The following is a 16,567-nucleotide window of genomic DNA, read 5'->3' on the forward strand; positions in this document are numbered from 1 at the left end:
TCCTATGATGACTGCTTCACCATTCCAGAGGAGACCGTACCCTGTTACGTCACAGCTCAGCCGCAGCCATGTCTCCTGTGTTGCAGTATCTGTCCAGACGCAGGAAGGCGTGCAGTGATGCCCTTTGACGCTCATTGCCTATGACCACAATGTTTAGCACACCCCACATGTTTTTTTCTTCCCTCCCTGTAGGAAGTTTTTTTTCCATGTCCATATGTATATATATGTTTTTATTTTGTGTTCTGTGCCCTGTTCCTACGAGAGAGAGACCGATTTTCTTTTACTACCAGTATTGTCGCGTCGGGACGACGCGCGGTAGGTGGCCAAGCGTATGTAGACAGCCTGTACTGTCTGCACAGACAGCCCATGCTGTCTGCCAGCTTAGTTCATATTTCGCGCCATGCTGGTGCTGCCACCTATAGGCCTTGCCACTTCAGTATGCCCAGACTTGCCTCACTCTCACTCACACAGCGGCCTAGCAGCAAGACACAAGGCTGCTCCTAGCTCTCTCTCGTGGGATGGCCCTCCCGGGCCATGGGCTCAAACAACACACAAGCCTGTGTACCCACCACGACTTAACAATAAAGTAAGAAGCCTCCGAAGACGTATCATTTACTCCCCGCTACCAGAACACCAAACAAATTCGTTATACATTGTTGTGGTCTTTGAAGGTGATATCCTCTGACATATCACTCCCAGATCCTTCACATTACTTTTCCACTCTATTGTATGGTTAGAATTTGTTGTATACCCTGATACATTTTTAATTTCTTTAAGTTTCCCATATCTGAGTAGCTGAAATTTCTCCTCATTGAACTTTATATTGTTTTAAGTCGCCCATTCGAAGATTTGGTTGATGTCCGCTTGGAGTCTCGCAGTGTCTTCGATGGTAGGCTTTAATATTTGCTGGTTTAAGGTGAGTTTGGTGCAGAGACTTAATAGTTCGTGTGTGTGTGAATTTTCATCTGAGCTGCCTCCTTGGGTGATCTCTGCTAAAACATTGTTTGCTATACTCCTCTATTTTAGGTGCCTCAAGTTGAAATTTCCTAGTGGTGAGACGTTTGGGGCAGGAGTTGGGAGATTTTCCAGACAGTGGTCAATTTTCAAAAGCTGCTCCTGGAATTGCTGGGAAGTTGTATCTGAAGGCTTGTACACTACCACAATGACAAGGTTTTGGTTTTTAGTCTTTGCTGCCAAAACTTCAACTATATCATTTGAAGTGTTTAGTAGTTCTGAACAAATGAACGACTCTGTAACGTACAAGCCAACCCCCCTCCCCCACTTGTTGCCTGTTTAGTCTCTCCCATCTGAATAGATTATAACCTGGGATTTATATGTCGTTGTCATAATGATCGTGTAGTACATAGATATATTTCAAGTCTGGTTTATTAAGTTTGGAGTCAATCCAGAACTTGACAGTCATCCAGGATGTCTGTTTGAATTATACTTGACAGTCATTTAGGATGATTGAATGGATTACACTTGACAGTCATTTAGGATGATTGTTTGGACTACACTTGACAGTGAATCAGGATGATTGATTGGATTATTGCAGCCATGTATAAACGTAAGTAACCATTCTTACAGTATTCATTACCTTTGTAACTTGTGAGTTCATTACCTTTGTAACTTGTGAGTTCATTACCTTGTACCTAGTTCAGCTATCAAAACTTTGGGGGCCCAGTCCCTGGACCCATTACGTACCTCTGTAATCTGTAAATACCTTTGTAACTTGTCATGATTGTGACTAGACCTACCTGGAGTTCATTACCTTTGTAAATTGTGAGTTCATTACCTTTGTAAATTGTGAGTTCATTACCTCTGTAACTTGCTCAGCTATCAAAACTTTGGAGTCCAGTCCCTGGACCAATTATGTACCTCTGTAATCTTTTGACTACCGCCCACAGGATGGGTATGGGGTGCATAATAAACATATTAAACTAACTAACTAAACTTTGGGGGAATTAATTACCGAGAAGCTACAGAGGTGTTCAATAAAGGATGTAGGCAACTTATTAGCATGCAGGACTTGGAGGAGTGCCAAGGTCGCTGGCACCCTTCCATGGTGCCTAGAGGAAGTCCATCTTCCTAAACCCGAGATGAGATATTGAGCTAGAACAACAAATAGTAGAGTATCATTTATAAATAATGGACACTAATATAAATTTAGCCCTTTGGCTGTCTTCAGGAAGGCGCTGGACAGGCACTGAAAGTTAATACCTGATCAGCCGGGATGTGGTTCGTACGTCGGTTTGCGTGCGGCTAGGTAACAGCCTGGTTGATCAGGCACTGATCCATCGTGCGGCCTGGTCACAGACCGGGTCGCGGGGGCATTGACCCCCGAAACCTTCTCCAGGTAGCCTGTCTATAGCAGCTATACTGAACATTGATATCAGTGTCAATAAAATGGACTGTATATTTATGACATTCAGATTTAAGTTTATGTCTACATGATACATTGTTGATACAGAAATGGTTGACACTTGAATGTATGCAGAAAGCTCGTGGTTATGCAGAGCATTTCGGGAAAGCTAAATAAATTAATCAGTCAGCAAGAGCACACTAATCTTATTTCTCCCATCTGGTGAAGACGTCAGACGGAGTTCAGTTATCACCGTGGGTTACTTCTTTGACAGAGATGCGTCACACTCACAAATTTACTACGTACATTCCACATCTTATTGTACTACGAAGATTACTGAGCTCTCACCTAACATTTTCTCAATTTATCTCTAAAATTAAAATTTCACAATTCCTAACCTTAATTTACCTGGAAGTGGCTAAATTCGGTCACTTCTCTTAATAAGTCACTTCGTCTAACTTTTTGGGGGTTATCCGAGGTATTCTATACATATTACCATATATGATAATGGTAGAAATGTGTGCCTGTACCTAAATAAACTTACTAACTTGTGTGACAGTATTAACTTTGTTTTAAACCTTCCCACAAGATTTATGATTATGACCATCTTGCATGTGCAGAATATTCAACTGATCTTTGGGTTCACACATTTACAATGTTATTCTCTTATTCTTCAGTTAGTGTCCTAACATTTTACACAAGTTACCCAAATTAAATACATTATGATAATAATTAGAGGGTAAACTCAGTTATAAACTTGCCGATTTTTTTTTTCCTCATTTTACACCCCGTCTCGAACTAAACAAATTCACAAATAATACAAATTATACCCAAGATTAAATCAATCAGAACTTATATTAAAAATTTCCACACAACTGTTACTGTTGATGGTATTTAGTGGCATAGTTAGTAGCCTCAGCCCACACTGATGTGAACTTTAACAAGTAAACAAGTAGGTAAGTGTATTTAGGCACAGATACACATAAGTACAGTTATCATACGTAGTGTAAATTACCTAGGATAACTTTGATAGATGGTCTATTGTCACACCTTGCGTCACTGTATGCTGGAATGCCATAAAATTAATGAATTCAGAGACAACTCGCTCAGAAATGTTCAAGAAATGTCAAAGTATTTTATCCACAGTGATGTACTACCAACCATTCTGGAAAAATACCCAGACTCTGTCCACTGTGAATAACCCATAACCACAATCTTTTTTTTTTCTCTTTTTTGTGACCTAATTGATTTCTGCATCAAGAACTCTACGATTGTAACCAGATATAAACATGTAAAGAGTTCATTACCGCTGTAATTTGTTCAGCTATCAAACTCTGCGGCCCAGTCCCTGGACCCATTATGCGCCTCTGTTATCTTTAAGTACCTCCCACACCACGGGTATGAGACATAAAACTAATCGAGGGACCGGGGTTCGAGCCCCGGTACGAGAGGAAACGTTGGGCACGTTTCCTCACACCTGCTGCCCTTGTTCACCCACTGTAGCACACTATGTGTATGATAATTGTACCTATGTGTACCTGTGCCTAAATAAACTTACTTAGCAGTAAGTAGGTACCTGTTGTGTGTGGCATCCTGGGGGAGAGAGAGGGACAGAGGATACAAAGGACTCAAGTGGAAATAAGACAATCTGATGACATCGTAACTTTACGGAGTTACCCGAATAAAATAATTTTCTATATGTATTATTATTACTGCTAGTAGTATTAAAAATTAGTACTATTACAAGCAGAACTCATTGATTTTTCAAAGGTGGCGGGAGTGTGAGTGAGTGAGGTGAGTGTTGAGGCAGCCAGCTGGACCCACCCTCCCAGGTAATGTTAATATTTGGTTATCACTGTAATTAACATGTTTCTACCTTATCAGTCATTATTATCTCTCTCCCAGACCCACCTACTTGATCTTGCTTCACTCCAGTGGCACCTTAAACTCTAGTAAAACCTCATGAAAATAGTGAACTTGGATTAACAATACTTGTACTTTGTTTACGGTGGGGGATTATTTTTTTAAGATTACACGTATTTTAATCATTTTTTTTTTTGTAGAGATTGTTAAATAATGAGTTTTTGTAGTCGACAGTTATTGAAAGGTAGTTGTTTTATTTATTGACAGGTGACTTACATGTGCATAGTTTGAAACTTTCAGTGTTAAAGCTGCATTCCTTCGTAATGTTTTAACTAGTACATTAATACATTTAGATTTTTTTTTTATTTAAGACATTTAATACATAATATACATGATATTTTGGTCAATGTGTACTTTATTCCCGGGTATTTTTAATGTAAATTGTCCAGTATTAAGTGTGTTATGCAGTGGAGATATATACATGTGTTTAATACCAATGGGGAAAGACCTTTTTACTGACAACTACTCTGTGGAAATCAGATAATAATTTACACTTTTCAGTACATACAAGCCATGTACATCATGGAATAAGTAAATACTTGTGGAAATATTATTTTAGGAGATATTGACAAAAATTTCTTAGATTAGGTTACTATACATCGGTTTACATGCAGCTATCAGTAACAGCCTGGTTGATCAGGACCTGATTCACCGTGAGGCCTGGTCACGGACCAGGCCGCTGGGATGCTGACCCCCAAAACACCCTCCAGGTATACATCATTAGGCAAGGTATCATTTAGGATAGGTTAGGTGAGGTGGTAGTTTACATTTGGTCAGTGTGATGCATGACCTAAATGATTTTGTTTCTTCCTATCTCTCAAAATAGTTTGCACAAGAAATGATTGCTGCTTAATCCATGATGCACACTATAAAGGTTGTACATATGGAAAAGTGTAAAATATTGACCGAATTCCAATGAATTGTTGTCTGTAATTATTACGCTTTTTTTTAATGTAACAACTCATTATTACCTAACTTAACTTACAGTTTTACACCTGGTCTAAGTTAGGTTGGGTTAAGTTATGTTAATAAACTTTTCAAAATATAGCTTATTTACTATTCAAAATATAGCTTATCTTTATTGTACAACTCACCAAATAAAAAAAAGTACATAATAAATGATGCTTTTATTTTGCCTGTCATAACACAAATAAAAAATTTGTGCAATAAATAACTTTTTTTGTGCATTAGATAACATGATTGCTGTTTGTGCTGTAATATAAAAATGTTAATGAACTTCTGTCCTGGGAAAATGTACATAATGATTTTTTTTTTTGTGTGTGTGTTAACAATAGTGATGAGGGCACATGTAATTTTGGTACTTATATTCATACAGTATTACATTATCTAGATTTAACCTTGGATAACCCAATATAAAAATCAGTGTGACTTATTTCCATTATGACACAGGTATGAAAATTATGATATCTACACATGGTATGTATCTTAGAGGATTTTATTCAGACCATTAATCTGATGTGTGAGTAATCCAGGATAATCAAAGAAAGCTAATCAATTTAATTTGGCCTATTAACATTGAAATCCTGTGATCTACTTTCTCAGGACAGGGCTCTCAACAGTCAGTTAACACCCCAGGCACCTGCTTACTGCTAGGTGAACAGGGCAACAGGTGAAAGGAAATTGCACAGCATTTCCACTTGTCCCAGGATGAAACCCAAGACAAGTTAGCTGCAAGCCAAAGGTGCTACCACTTAAGCTCTCAGGTACCTAGTTAGCTTTAGTAATGATATTTAGCTATTTACTATTCATATACTTATTCCCAAATATCCAACATAAAATTTATATTTGTTTCTGATAAACGTATTGTCTCTTTTATGCAATAATCATGAACGAGTGAAACAAGATGCAAAATAACCACAGGGAGAGATGAATGGTAGCACTAGGCCTTTTATGTTGCAGTCAGTGCTTGCAATATTGCAGAAATAGAGCAGGAAATCCAGGAAGATCCATTCATGTGAATGGCTGTAAAGGATAATGAGACTTGGCATCGGGAAGGGTGCTGGGCACCAGAAAGCAGATAGCATATTACAGAATATGAACATAAAAACATATATAAAGCCCATCAGCACTGAATATTTAGTAATGACCTAGTGACCACAACATTAGTGGGTGTGAGTTGGACCTGACTAGCTTGTGCTACTAGGTCAAATGCAGTGCTCCTCCCTTAAGTGACGTGTCTGACCTCACTAGGTCAAGGTATTGGCTTAAGCCAGTATGAGAATTGGAGCTGCCTCGCATAGGCCATTAGGCCTGTTGCAGTGTTCCTTCTTTCTTATGTTCTTATGAACATAGGTAAAACTTTCTCATCAATATATACAGTGGATCCTCTACTTGCGAATTTAATCCGTTCCACAACCTTGCTCGCAACTGGATTTGCTCGTTTGCAGAGTCAATTTTCCTCATTTAAATTAATTGAAATGCAATTAATCCGTTCCAGTGGAATTCTGTACTTCAATAATTTCGCTTATTTATCTATCTCACTTCATCTAACATGACATAATAAACAATATAAATAACACAGAAACCTGATATATACTCTAAAATTAATAAAATATGTAATTCATATAGTGGTATGGGCGGTGTCGGCGATGGACGAGAGTTTGTCTTGAGACCGGACAAAATACTTCTTGAATAATTTTGTGAATATCATCTATACGGCTTATTTATCTATCACAATTCATCTAATATGACATAATAAACAATATAAATAACATAGAAACCTGATATATGCTCTAGAATGAATAAAATATGTCATTATATATGTGGTGGTGGCTGACAAGTTTATCTGGAGAAAGGACAAAATACTCCTTGAATATTTCTCAATCATCAACTCTACAGTTTATTTGTCTATCACAATTCATCTAATATGAAATAATAAACAATATTAATAACATTAGAAACCTGATATACGCTCTAGAATGAATAAAAATGTCATCATGTAACAGGCGGAGGCAGCCACAACCGCTCCCTCTTTGTTGTGGTAAACACTGCCATCTAGTGATGGTCTTTTGAAGCCATCTATTATTATAATTATTATTATGTAGTACATTATTATTATATATGTATTATTATTATACATAGAATGGACCCATGGTTCGCGATATTAATCCGTTCCTGAGAGCTCATCGTAAACCAAAATTATCGGAAAGCGAATCAATTTTCCCCATAAGAAATAATGGAAATCAAATTACTCCGTGCAAGACACCCAAAAGTATGAAAAAAAAACTTTTACCACATGAAATATTAAGTTTAATGCACACAAACTGAAGAAGACATGCACAGTTTGTAGTATGTATGTTGGTTTGCATGCAGCCAACAGTAACAGCCTGGTTGATCAGGCTCTGATCCACCAGGAGGCCTGGTCACAGACCGGGCCGTGGGAGCGTTGATCCCCGGAACTCTCTCCAGGTAAACTCCAGGTACTAAGAATAGAATACATGACACTTACCTTGAATGAAGATCTGGTGATGATTGATGGGATGGGAGGAGGGGAGAGTGTTGAGCCTATTGTTTAGAAGGGGAATCTCCCTCCATTAGGACTTGAGGTAGCAAGTCCTTTTCCGAGGTTACTTCCCTTCTTCTTTTAATGCCACTAGGACCAGCTTGAGAGTCACTGGACTTCTGTCACACAACATATCTGTCCATAGAGGCCTGTACCTCTCGTTCCCTTATGACTTTCCTAAAGAGGTTCACAACAGTGTCATTGTACAGGTTGCCAACACGGCTTGCAGTAGCTGTCTGAGGGTGATTTTCATCAAAAAAGCTTTGCACTTCAAGTAAGTCACTTTGCACACATTTCCCTAATCTTTGAATTAGGCAACTTCTTCACTTTATCCATCCCCTCCTCCGAAGCAGTTTCCACAGGTCTGGCCTCTTGCTGTTGAAGATGATCTAGCAGCTCATCAGTGGTTAGTTCGTCATTGTCCTCCTCCACCAACTCTTCCACATCCTCCCCACTAACCTCCAACCCCAAGGACTTCCCCAATGCCACAATGGATTCCTCAACTGGCATAGGCTTCTCAGGGTTAGCCTCTAACCCTTCGAAATCCCTTTTGTCTACACATTCTGACCACAGTTTTTTCCAGGCAGAGTTCAAGGTCCTCTTAGTCACTTCCTCCCAAGCCTTACTTAAAAGGTTTACACAATTGAGGATATTAAAGTGATCCTTCCAAAACTCCTTTAGAGTCAATAGAGTTTCTGAGGTCACTACAAAGCACCTTTCAAACATAGCTTTTGTGTACAGTTTCTTGAAGTTTGCAATAACCTGCTGGTCCATGGGCTGCAGGAGAGGAGAGGAGAGACCAAGAAAACAAGAATACAAACATAAAAATTATACGAAAAAATGCCGCTAAGGGGTGGCTAATTGCTGAGAAGTGAATTCCATTATTTATGCTCCGATTTCTTTCATTTTTGGTGTACATGAAGAAGCATCTTTCCATCATACATTGCCCAAATTTCAATAAGATAGTCCAACAAACAAATGAAATACAATTCCCTAGATCAAGAGCAAGAGTCCCTCACCAACATCAAGGAACCTGCCTTGAGGTCTGCTCGCTTATGGAAATTTTGCTCGTGTATGGAAGCAAAAAATAGACCCATCAACTGCTCGCATTTGGAAAAACTTGCATGTGGATGCGCTCACAAGTACAGTGGACCCCTGCATAACGATATTAATCCGTTCCTGAGAGCTCATTGTTATGCGAAATTATCGTTATGCAAGTGAATTTTCCCCATAAGAAATAATGGAAATCAAATTAATCTGTGCAAGACACCCCAAAGTATGAAAAAAAAATTTTTACCACATGAAATATTAATTTTAATACACACAAACTAAAAAAGGCATGCACAGTTACATGACACTTACCTTTATTGAAGATCTGGTGATGATTGATGGGATGGGAGGAGGAGAGAGTCTTAATGTTTAGAAGGGGAATCCCCTTCCATTAAGACTTGAGGTGTCAAGTCCTTTTCTGGGGTTACTTCCCTTCTTCTTTTAATGCCACTAGGACCAGCTTCAGAGTCACTGGACTTCTGTCGCACAACATATCTGTCCATAGTGGCCTGTACCTCTTGTTCCCTTATGACTTCCCTAAAGTGTTTCACAACAGTGTCAGTGTAATAGTCACCAGCACGGCTTGCAATAGCTGTGTTAGGGTGATTGTCATCAAAAAAGGTTTGCACTTTAAGCCACATTCCACACATTTCCTTAATCTTTGAAGTAGGCAACTTCTTCAATTTCTCTCTCCCCTCCTCCGAACCAGTTTCCTCAGGTCTGCCCTCTTGCTGTTGAAGTTGATCTAGCAGCTCATCAGTGGTTAGTTCTTCATTGTCCTCCTCCACCAACTCTTCCACATCATCCCCACTAACCTCCAACCCCCAAGGACTTTCCCAATGCCACAATGGATTCCTCAACTGGCATACTCCTCTCAGGGTTAGCCTGAAACCCTTCAAAATCCCTTTGGTCTACACATTCTGACCACAGTTTCTTCCAAGCAGAGTTCAAGGTCCTCTTAGTCACTCTCTCCCAAGCCTTACCTATAAGGTTTACACAATTGAGGATATTAAAGTGCTGTCTCCAAAACTCTCTTAGAGTCAGTTGAGTTTCTGAGGTCACTACAAAGCACCTTTCAAACAGAGCTTTTGTGTACAGTTTTTTGAAGTTTGCAATAACCTGCTGGTCCATGGGCTGCAGGAGAGGAGTGGTATTAGGAGGCAAAAACTTCACCTTAATGAAGCTCATGTCCCCATAAAGTCGCTCTGCCACGTCTGTAGGATGACCAGGGGCATTGTCTAACACCAGGAGGCACTTAAGTTCTAATTTCTTTTCAGTTAGGTAATCTTTCACATTGGGGGCAAATGCATGGTGTAACCAGTCATAGAAAAAGTCCCTAGTGACCCATGCCTTACTGTTTGCCCTCCACAGCACACACAAATTAGCCTTGAGGATATTCTTTTGCCTGAACGCTTTGGCAGTTTCTGAGTGATACACTAATAAAGGCTTCACTTTGCAATCACCACTAGCATTGGAACACATCAACAGAGTAAGCCTGTCTTTCATAGGCTTATGTCCTGGGAGTGCCTTTTCCTCCTGAGTAATGTAGGTCCTGCTTGGCATTTTCTTCCAAAACAGGCCTGTTTCATCACAATTAAACACTTGTTCAGGTTTCAGTCCTTCACTGTCTATGTACTCCTTGAATTCCTGCACATATTTTTCAGCTGCTTTGTGGTCCGAACTGGCAGCCTCACCATGCCTTATCACACTATGTATGCCACTACGCTTCTTAAATCTCTCAAACCAACCTTTGCTGGCCTTAAATTCACTCACATCATCACTAGTTGCAGGCATTTTTTTAATTAAATCCTCATGCAACTTCCTAGCCTTTTCACTTATGATCACTTGAGAGATGCTATCTCCTGCTATCTGTTTTTCATTTATCCATACCAATAAGAGTCTCTCAACATCTTCCATCACTTGCGATCTCTGTTTCGAAAACACAGTTGAACCTTTGGCAAGAACAGCTTCCTTGATTGCCGTTTTGTTGCCCACAATAGTAGTGATGGTTTCGAAAACACAGTTGAACCTTTGGCAAGAACAGCTTCCTTGATTGCTGTTTTGTTGCCCACAATAGTAGTGATGGTTGATTGGGGTTTATTATACAACCTGGCCAGCTCGGAGACACGCACTCCACTTTCATACTTAGCAATGATCTCTTTCTTCATCTCTATAGTAATTCTCACCCTTATTGCTGTAGGGTTGGCACTAGAAGCTTTCTTTGGGCCCATGGTCACTTATTTTGCAGATAAAATCACCAAAAACACTGTAATAATACGAAATGTTCCGATTGTATGCTTGGATGTTACCGCGGAGGCTGGCTGGTAAATAATGCCACCGGTGGAACATGTGAGGCTGGCTCAGGCCGCACATTAGACGCGTCTCGGACGAACAGCGTTGAGCGGGTTTTTTAGCGGTATGCGAGGCAAAATCTTAGCGATAAAATGTATCGGTATGCGGATTTAACGTTATGTAATGCCAACGGTATGCGGGGGTCCACTGTAGAGGTTCCACTGTACTTACTTTCAATATCTGTATTCATCTCAAATGTTTACCCCTTGACTGTTGCAACCCCAAATCCTGAGTTGTTTCCTAGTGTCGCAAAATTTTTGAAAAAAAAAAAAAAAAATATTTTATGAAATGGTAGAGAATCTTTTCCCGATTGTATTGACACCAAAAGAATGAAAGTTGATGGAAATCTGACGGAATTACGCTCTCGCGAAGTTATCAACCTCAGCGATATTTATGAATCGGCGATTTCGCCCACTTTGAGTCCTATTTTCGGCTAATTCCATTGTTCCAGTCGACCAAACTCATAGCTATTTCTTTAGAATTCCATTTTTTCTATTGCTTGAGTACAAGAAACTGCCCACTTACCAGTATCAACTACCCAATAACATGATCAAAAATTTGCAATTTGGCCAATTTCACGAAAATTAAAAAATGACAATTTCAAAATAGGGTCCAGAATGAACAATTCAGACATTTCTGGCTCTAAAATAACATTTTCTTTGTTCATCAGTCATGTCTCCAGGCCCCTCTGATATTACTCTTGCTTTCTATTTTGAATTTTTATTCAAACAAAAAATAGAAGATTTACTGTTAGGCAGACTACTGCAGTATTGTAATAATTGTATAAATAATGTCAACCCATTCGTGACTGCATATTAGAATGGCTACTTGGACATTTATTGGAAAATGACATCATTTGTTTACTTTTGAACACGGCAAAAATCAAACATTTTCCCTACTTTGAGCTCCATTTCCAGGTTCTTTTCATAGTAAAACCAATCAAAATCACCTCTATTTCTATAATATGTTTTCCATTCTATCAAATGAGACCAAGAAAATGAGAATACAACCATAAATACTATACGAAAATAGACCACAAAGTCGGCATTTTAATTAAAAAAGTTGGAGTTTTTTTTTTCTCATGCACTGCGTGCTGCAGAATTTTTTTTATATGGTGCACACTGACCACACAGACCCATTCTCTCACATGTGGGCCTACCAGCTTTCTCCTGCTTGATTTGAAGCCGCTAGAATTTATGAGTATACAGTGGTCCCTCAATAATCGTCCGTAATCCGTTCCTGGAAGTGGGACTATTATCGAAATGGACGATTTACGAATCAATTTTCCCCATAAGAAATAATGTAAATTCAATTAATCCGTTCCTGACACCCAGAAGTATTAAAACAAAAAATTTTTTTACATGAAATATAGATGTAGTACATAAACAATACAGTGGCACATGATGAATTAAACATTAACAGAATAACACTTACCTTTATTGGCGATTCTTCTTTGTGTATGGAAGACTGGAGAAGGAGACTGATTGGATGAATTACTGTTTGGAAGGGGAATCCCCTTCCATCAACACCTTGGGTACCAATTGCTTTTCTGGGGTTACTTCTCTTCTCTGTTTCTTAATGCCACTAGGACCACCTTGAGAGTCACTGGAGTCCTGTCTCGCAAAAAAACTGTCCAGAGAGCTCTGTTTCTGGTGTCTCTTTACAACTTCCCTAAAATGGGCCAAGACTCTGTCACTGTACAAGTTGCCGATATGGCTTGTAACATCTTTCTCTGGGTGATGTTTCTCCATAAATCTTTCCAACCTACCCCACATTTCAAAAATCTCCTTAATTTCTGAAGAAGGCACCTTCCTCCATCTCTCTTCCTCCTCCTCTGCAGCAAGATTCAGAGCTGCCATCTGTTGCTGCTCCTGCTGAAGCTCTTGCAGCTCCTCAGTGGTTAGCTCTTTGTTGTGGTCCTCCACCAACTCTTCCACATCCTCCAAACTCACATCCAACCCCATGGAAGCCCCCAGTGCCACAATGGATTTAACAACTGACATAGGCTCATCAGGGTCAGCCCCAAACCCTTCAAAATCCCTCTTGTGGACACAATCTGGCCACAATTTTCTCCAAGCAGAGTTCAAAGTCCTGGTAGTCACTCCCTCGCAAGGCTTACACAATGGAGAATACTGAAATGTTCTTTCCAAAAATCTCGTAGGGTCAAGTGAGTGTCTGAGGTCACATTCAAGCACCTTTCAAACATTGCTTTGGTGTAGAGTTTTTTAAAGTTTGCAATGACCTGCTGGTCCATGGGTTGGAGGAGAGGAGTGGTATTTGGGGGCAAGAACTTTACTGTGATGAACACAAACTCCTTCAGAATTAGGTCATCCAAGTTTGGAGGATGAGCAGGTGCATTGTCCATTACTAGGAGGCACTTGAGATCCAATTTCTTTTCCAGGAGGTAATTCTTCACACTAGGGCCAAACACTTCGTTGAACCACTCTACAAAAATTTCCCTCGTGACCCATGCCTTACTATTAGATTTCCAAAACACACACAATTTACTCTTCATAACATTGTTTTTCCTGAACACTCTGGGATTTTCAGAAAGGCACACTAGTAATGGCTTCACTTTGAAATCCCCACTAGCATTAGCACAGAACATTAGTGTCAGCCTGTCTTTCATATGCTTGTGTCCTGGCATTGCCTTTTCCTCTTGTGTAATGAAGGTCCTCTTTGGCATTTTCTTCCAAAAGAGGCCTGTTTCATCACAATTGAACACTTGTTCAGGTTTCAGTCCTTCACTGTTTATGTACTCCTGGAATTCATGCACACATTTTTCAGCCGCCTTGTGGTCCGAACTGGCAGCCTCACCATGCCTTACCATGCTGTGTATGCCAGTACGCTCCTTAAATCTCTCAAACCAGCCTTTGCTAGCCTTAAATTCACTCACATCATCACTAGTTGCAGGCAATTTCTTTACCAAATCGTCATGCAACTGCCTAGCCTTTTCACAAATAAGCGACGTCATAAGACTGTCTCCTGCTAATTGTTTCTCATTTATCCACACCAATAATAACTTCTCAACATCTTCAAGTACTGGTGATCTCATTTTTGTCAGCATATTTACCCCCTTTGCAACAACAGCATCCATGATTTCCTTTTTCTTGGCTATGATGGAAGATATGGTTGTACGGGATTTGTTATACATCCTGGCCAGTTCGCCCACACGTACGCCACTATCATGTTGTTCAATGATGTTTTTCTTAAATTCAATCGTATTTCTCACCTTCTTTACCAAAGGCTTGGCACTAGGAGCTTTCTTTGGAGCCATGGTAGCTTATTTAGCACTTAAATAACTTGCAAGCACTAAAATAAATGAAATATGAAATATTTCACTGGAGCACGTGAGGGGACCGTCGCTCACTTGTAAACAATGGCACACTGGCTGGGAAGGAAAGGCTGAGGTGGCTCGAGGCCGCTCAGACCGTGCATACGCGTCTGGGACGAAGGACTATTAGCGAGTTACCGCACCATTTCCGAGCCAATATTTTGACGAAAAAACAGGACTACAGTATTTCCGAAATGGACGACTTTCAGGCTGGGCGATTATTGAGGGACCACTGTATATACGTCAAACACGGTGGCTCATAAGATGTATATATACGACCGAAACAGTCAAAGGGTTAATCACTCAATTGTGTCTGCCTAAATTTAATAATCAAAATTGTACATCTTCTATATAAGACTTTTTAAAGCCATATAGCATTACCTGATATAATTCTCAATTCTCCTGTATTCAGTGTAACTCGTCTAATGATCATATGTATTGTTATTGCCTTATTAATCTTAAGTTAATTTTAAGTTTGCCCAAAATCCTCTGCATACAAATCAGCTTTTGGCATATACACCCAAGTACAGTGGACCCCCGCATAGCGAACTTAATCCGTGCAAGAGGGCTGGTCGTTATGCGAAATGTTCGCTATGCGAATTAATTTTCCCCATAAGAAATAATGGAAATAAAATTAATCCGTGCAAGACACCCAAAAGTATGAAAAAAATTTTTTTTACCACAAAAAAATGTTAATTTTAGTACACACAAACTGAAAAAGGCATGCACAATTACATGACACTTACTTTTATTGAAGATCTGGTGATGATTGATGGGATGGGAGGAGGGGAGAGAGAGTGTTAGTGTTTAGAAGGGGAATCCCCTTCCATTAGGACTTGAGGTAGCAAGTCCTTTTCTGGGGTTACTTCCCTTCTTCTTTTAATGCCACTAGGACCAGCTTCAGAGTCACTGGACTTCTTTCGCACAACATATCTGTCCATAGTGGCCTGTACCTCTCGTTCCTTTATGACTTTCCTAAAGTGTTTCACAACAGTGTCATTGTAATAGTCACCAGCACGGCTTGCAATAGCTGTGTGAGGGTGATTTTCATCAAAAAAGGTTTGCACTTCAAGCCATTTTGCACACATTTCCTTAATCTTTGAAGTAGGCAATTCCTTCAATTTCTCTCTCCCCTCCTCTGAACCAGTTTCCCCAGGTCTGGCCTCTTGCTCTTGAAGTTGATCTATCAGCTCATCAGTGGTTAGTTCTTCATTGTCCTCCTCCACCAACTCTTCCACATCCTCCCCACTAACCTCCAACCCCAAGGACTTCCCCAATTCCACAATTGATTCCTCAACTGGTATACTACTCCTCTCAGGGTTAGCCTCAAACCCTTCAAAATCCCTTTTGTCTACACATTCTGGCCACAGTTTCTTCCAAGCAGAGTTCAAGGTTCTCTTAGTCACTCCCTCCCAAGCCTTACCTATAAGGTTTACACAACTGAGGATATTAAAGTGATCCTTCCAAAACTCTTTTAGAGTCAATCCAGTGTCTGTGGTCACTTCAAAGCACTTTTGAAACAGAGCTTTTGTGTACAGTTTCTTGAAGTTGGAAATGACCTGCTGGTCCATGGGCTGCAGGAGAGGAGTGGTATTAGGAGGCAAAAACTTCACCTTAATGAAGCTCATGTCCCCATAAAGTCGCTCTGCCACGTCTGTAGGATGACCAGGGGCATTGTCTAACACCAGGAGGCACTTAAGGTCTAATTTCTTTTCAGTTAGGTAATCTTTCACATTGGGGGCAAATGCATGGTGTAACCAGTTATAGAAAAATTCCCTAGTGACCCATGCCTTACTGTTTGCCCTCCACAGCACACACAAATTATCCTTGAGGACATTCTTTTGCCTGAACGCTCTGGGAGTTTCAGAGTGATACACTAATAAAGGCTTAACTTTGCAATCACCAGTAGCATTGGCACACATGAGAAGAGTAAGCCTGTCTTTCATAGGCTTATGTCCTGGGAGTGCCTTTTCCTCCTGAGTAATGTAGGTCCTGCTTGGCATTTTCTTCCAGAACAGGCCTG

The 16,567-nt window shown here is 40.0% G+C and overlaps 1 protein-coding gene across 6 annotated transcripts in view; it reads left to right on the plus strand.

The window, feature by feature from the left end:
* Positions 1–4,017: 4,017 nt before the first annotated feature.
* Positions 4,018–16,567, plus strand: part of LOC128685387 (uncharacterized) — a 79,955-nt gene continuing 67,405 nt past the window's right edge. Inside the window, exons 1-2 of one of the 6 annotated variants that reach the window (XM_053771908.2) lie at positions 4,018–4,194; positions 5,849–5,987. Coding sequence is in view for 1 of the 6 variants with exons in the window: in XM_053771902.1 (XP_053627877.1) it covers positions 4,439–4,469 (31 nt within the window). In the remaining 5 variants the exon portion in view is untranslated. Of the gene's footprint in view, positions 4,195–4,233; positions 4,371–4,400; positions 4,470–5,848; positions 6,010–16,567 lie in introns of those variants that run through there. The other 5 variants (XM_053771905.2, XM_053771904.2, XM_053771910.1 and 2 more) reach the window with 5 other exon arrangements.

The sequence above is a fragment of the Cherax quadricarinatus genome, chromosome 8 (assembly GCF_038502225.1).
Source record: "Cherax quadricarinatus isolate ZL_2023a chromosome 8, ASM3850222v1, whole genome shotgun sequence".
NCBI lineage: Eukaryota > Metazoa > Arthropoda > Malacostraca > Decapoda > Parastacidae > Cherax > Cherax quadricarinatus.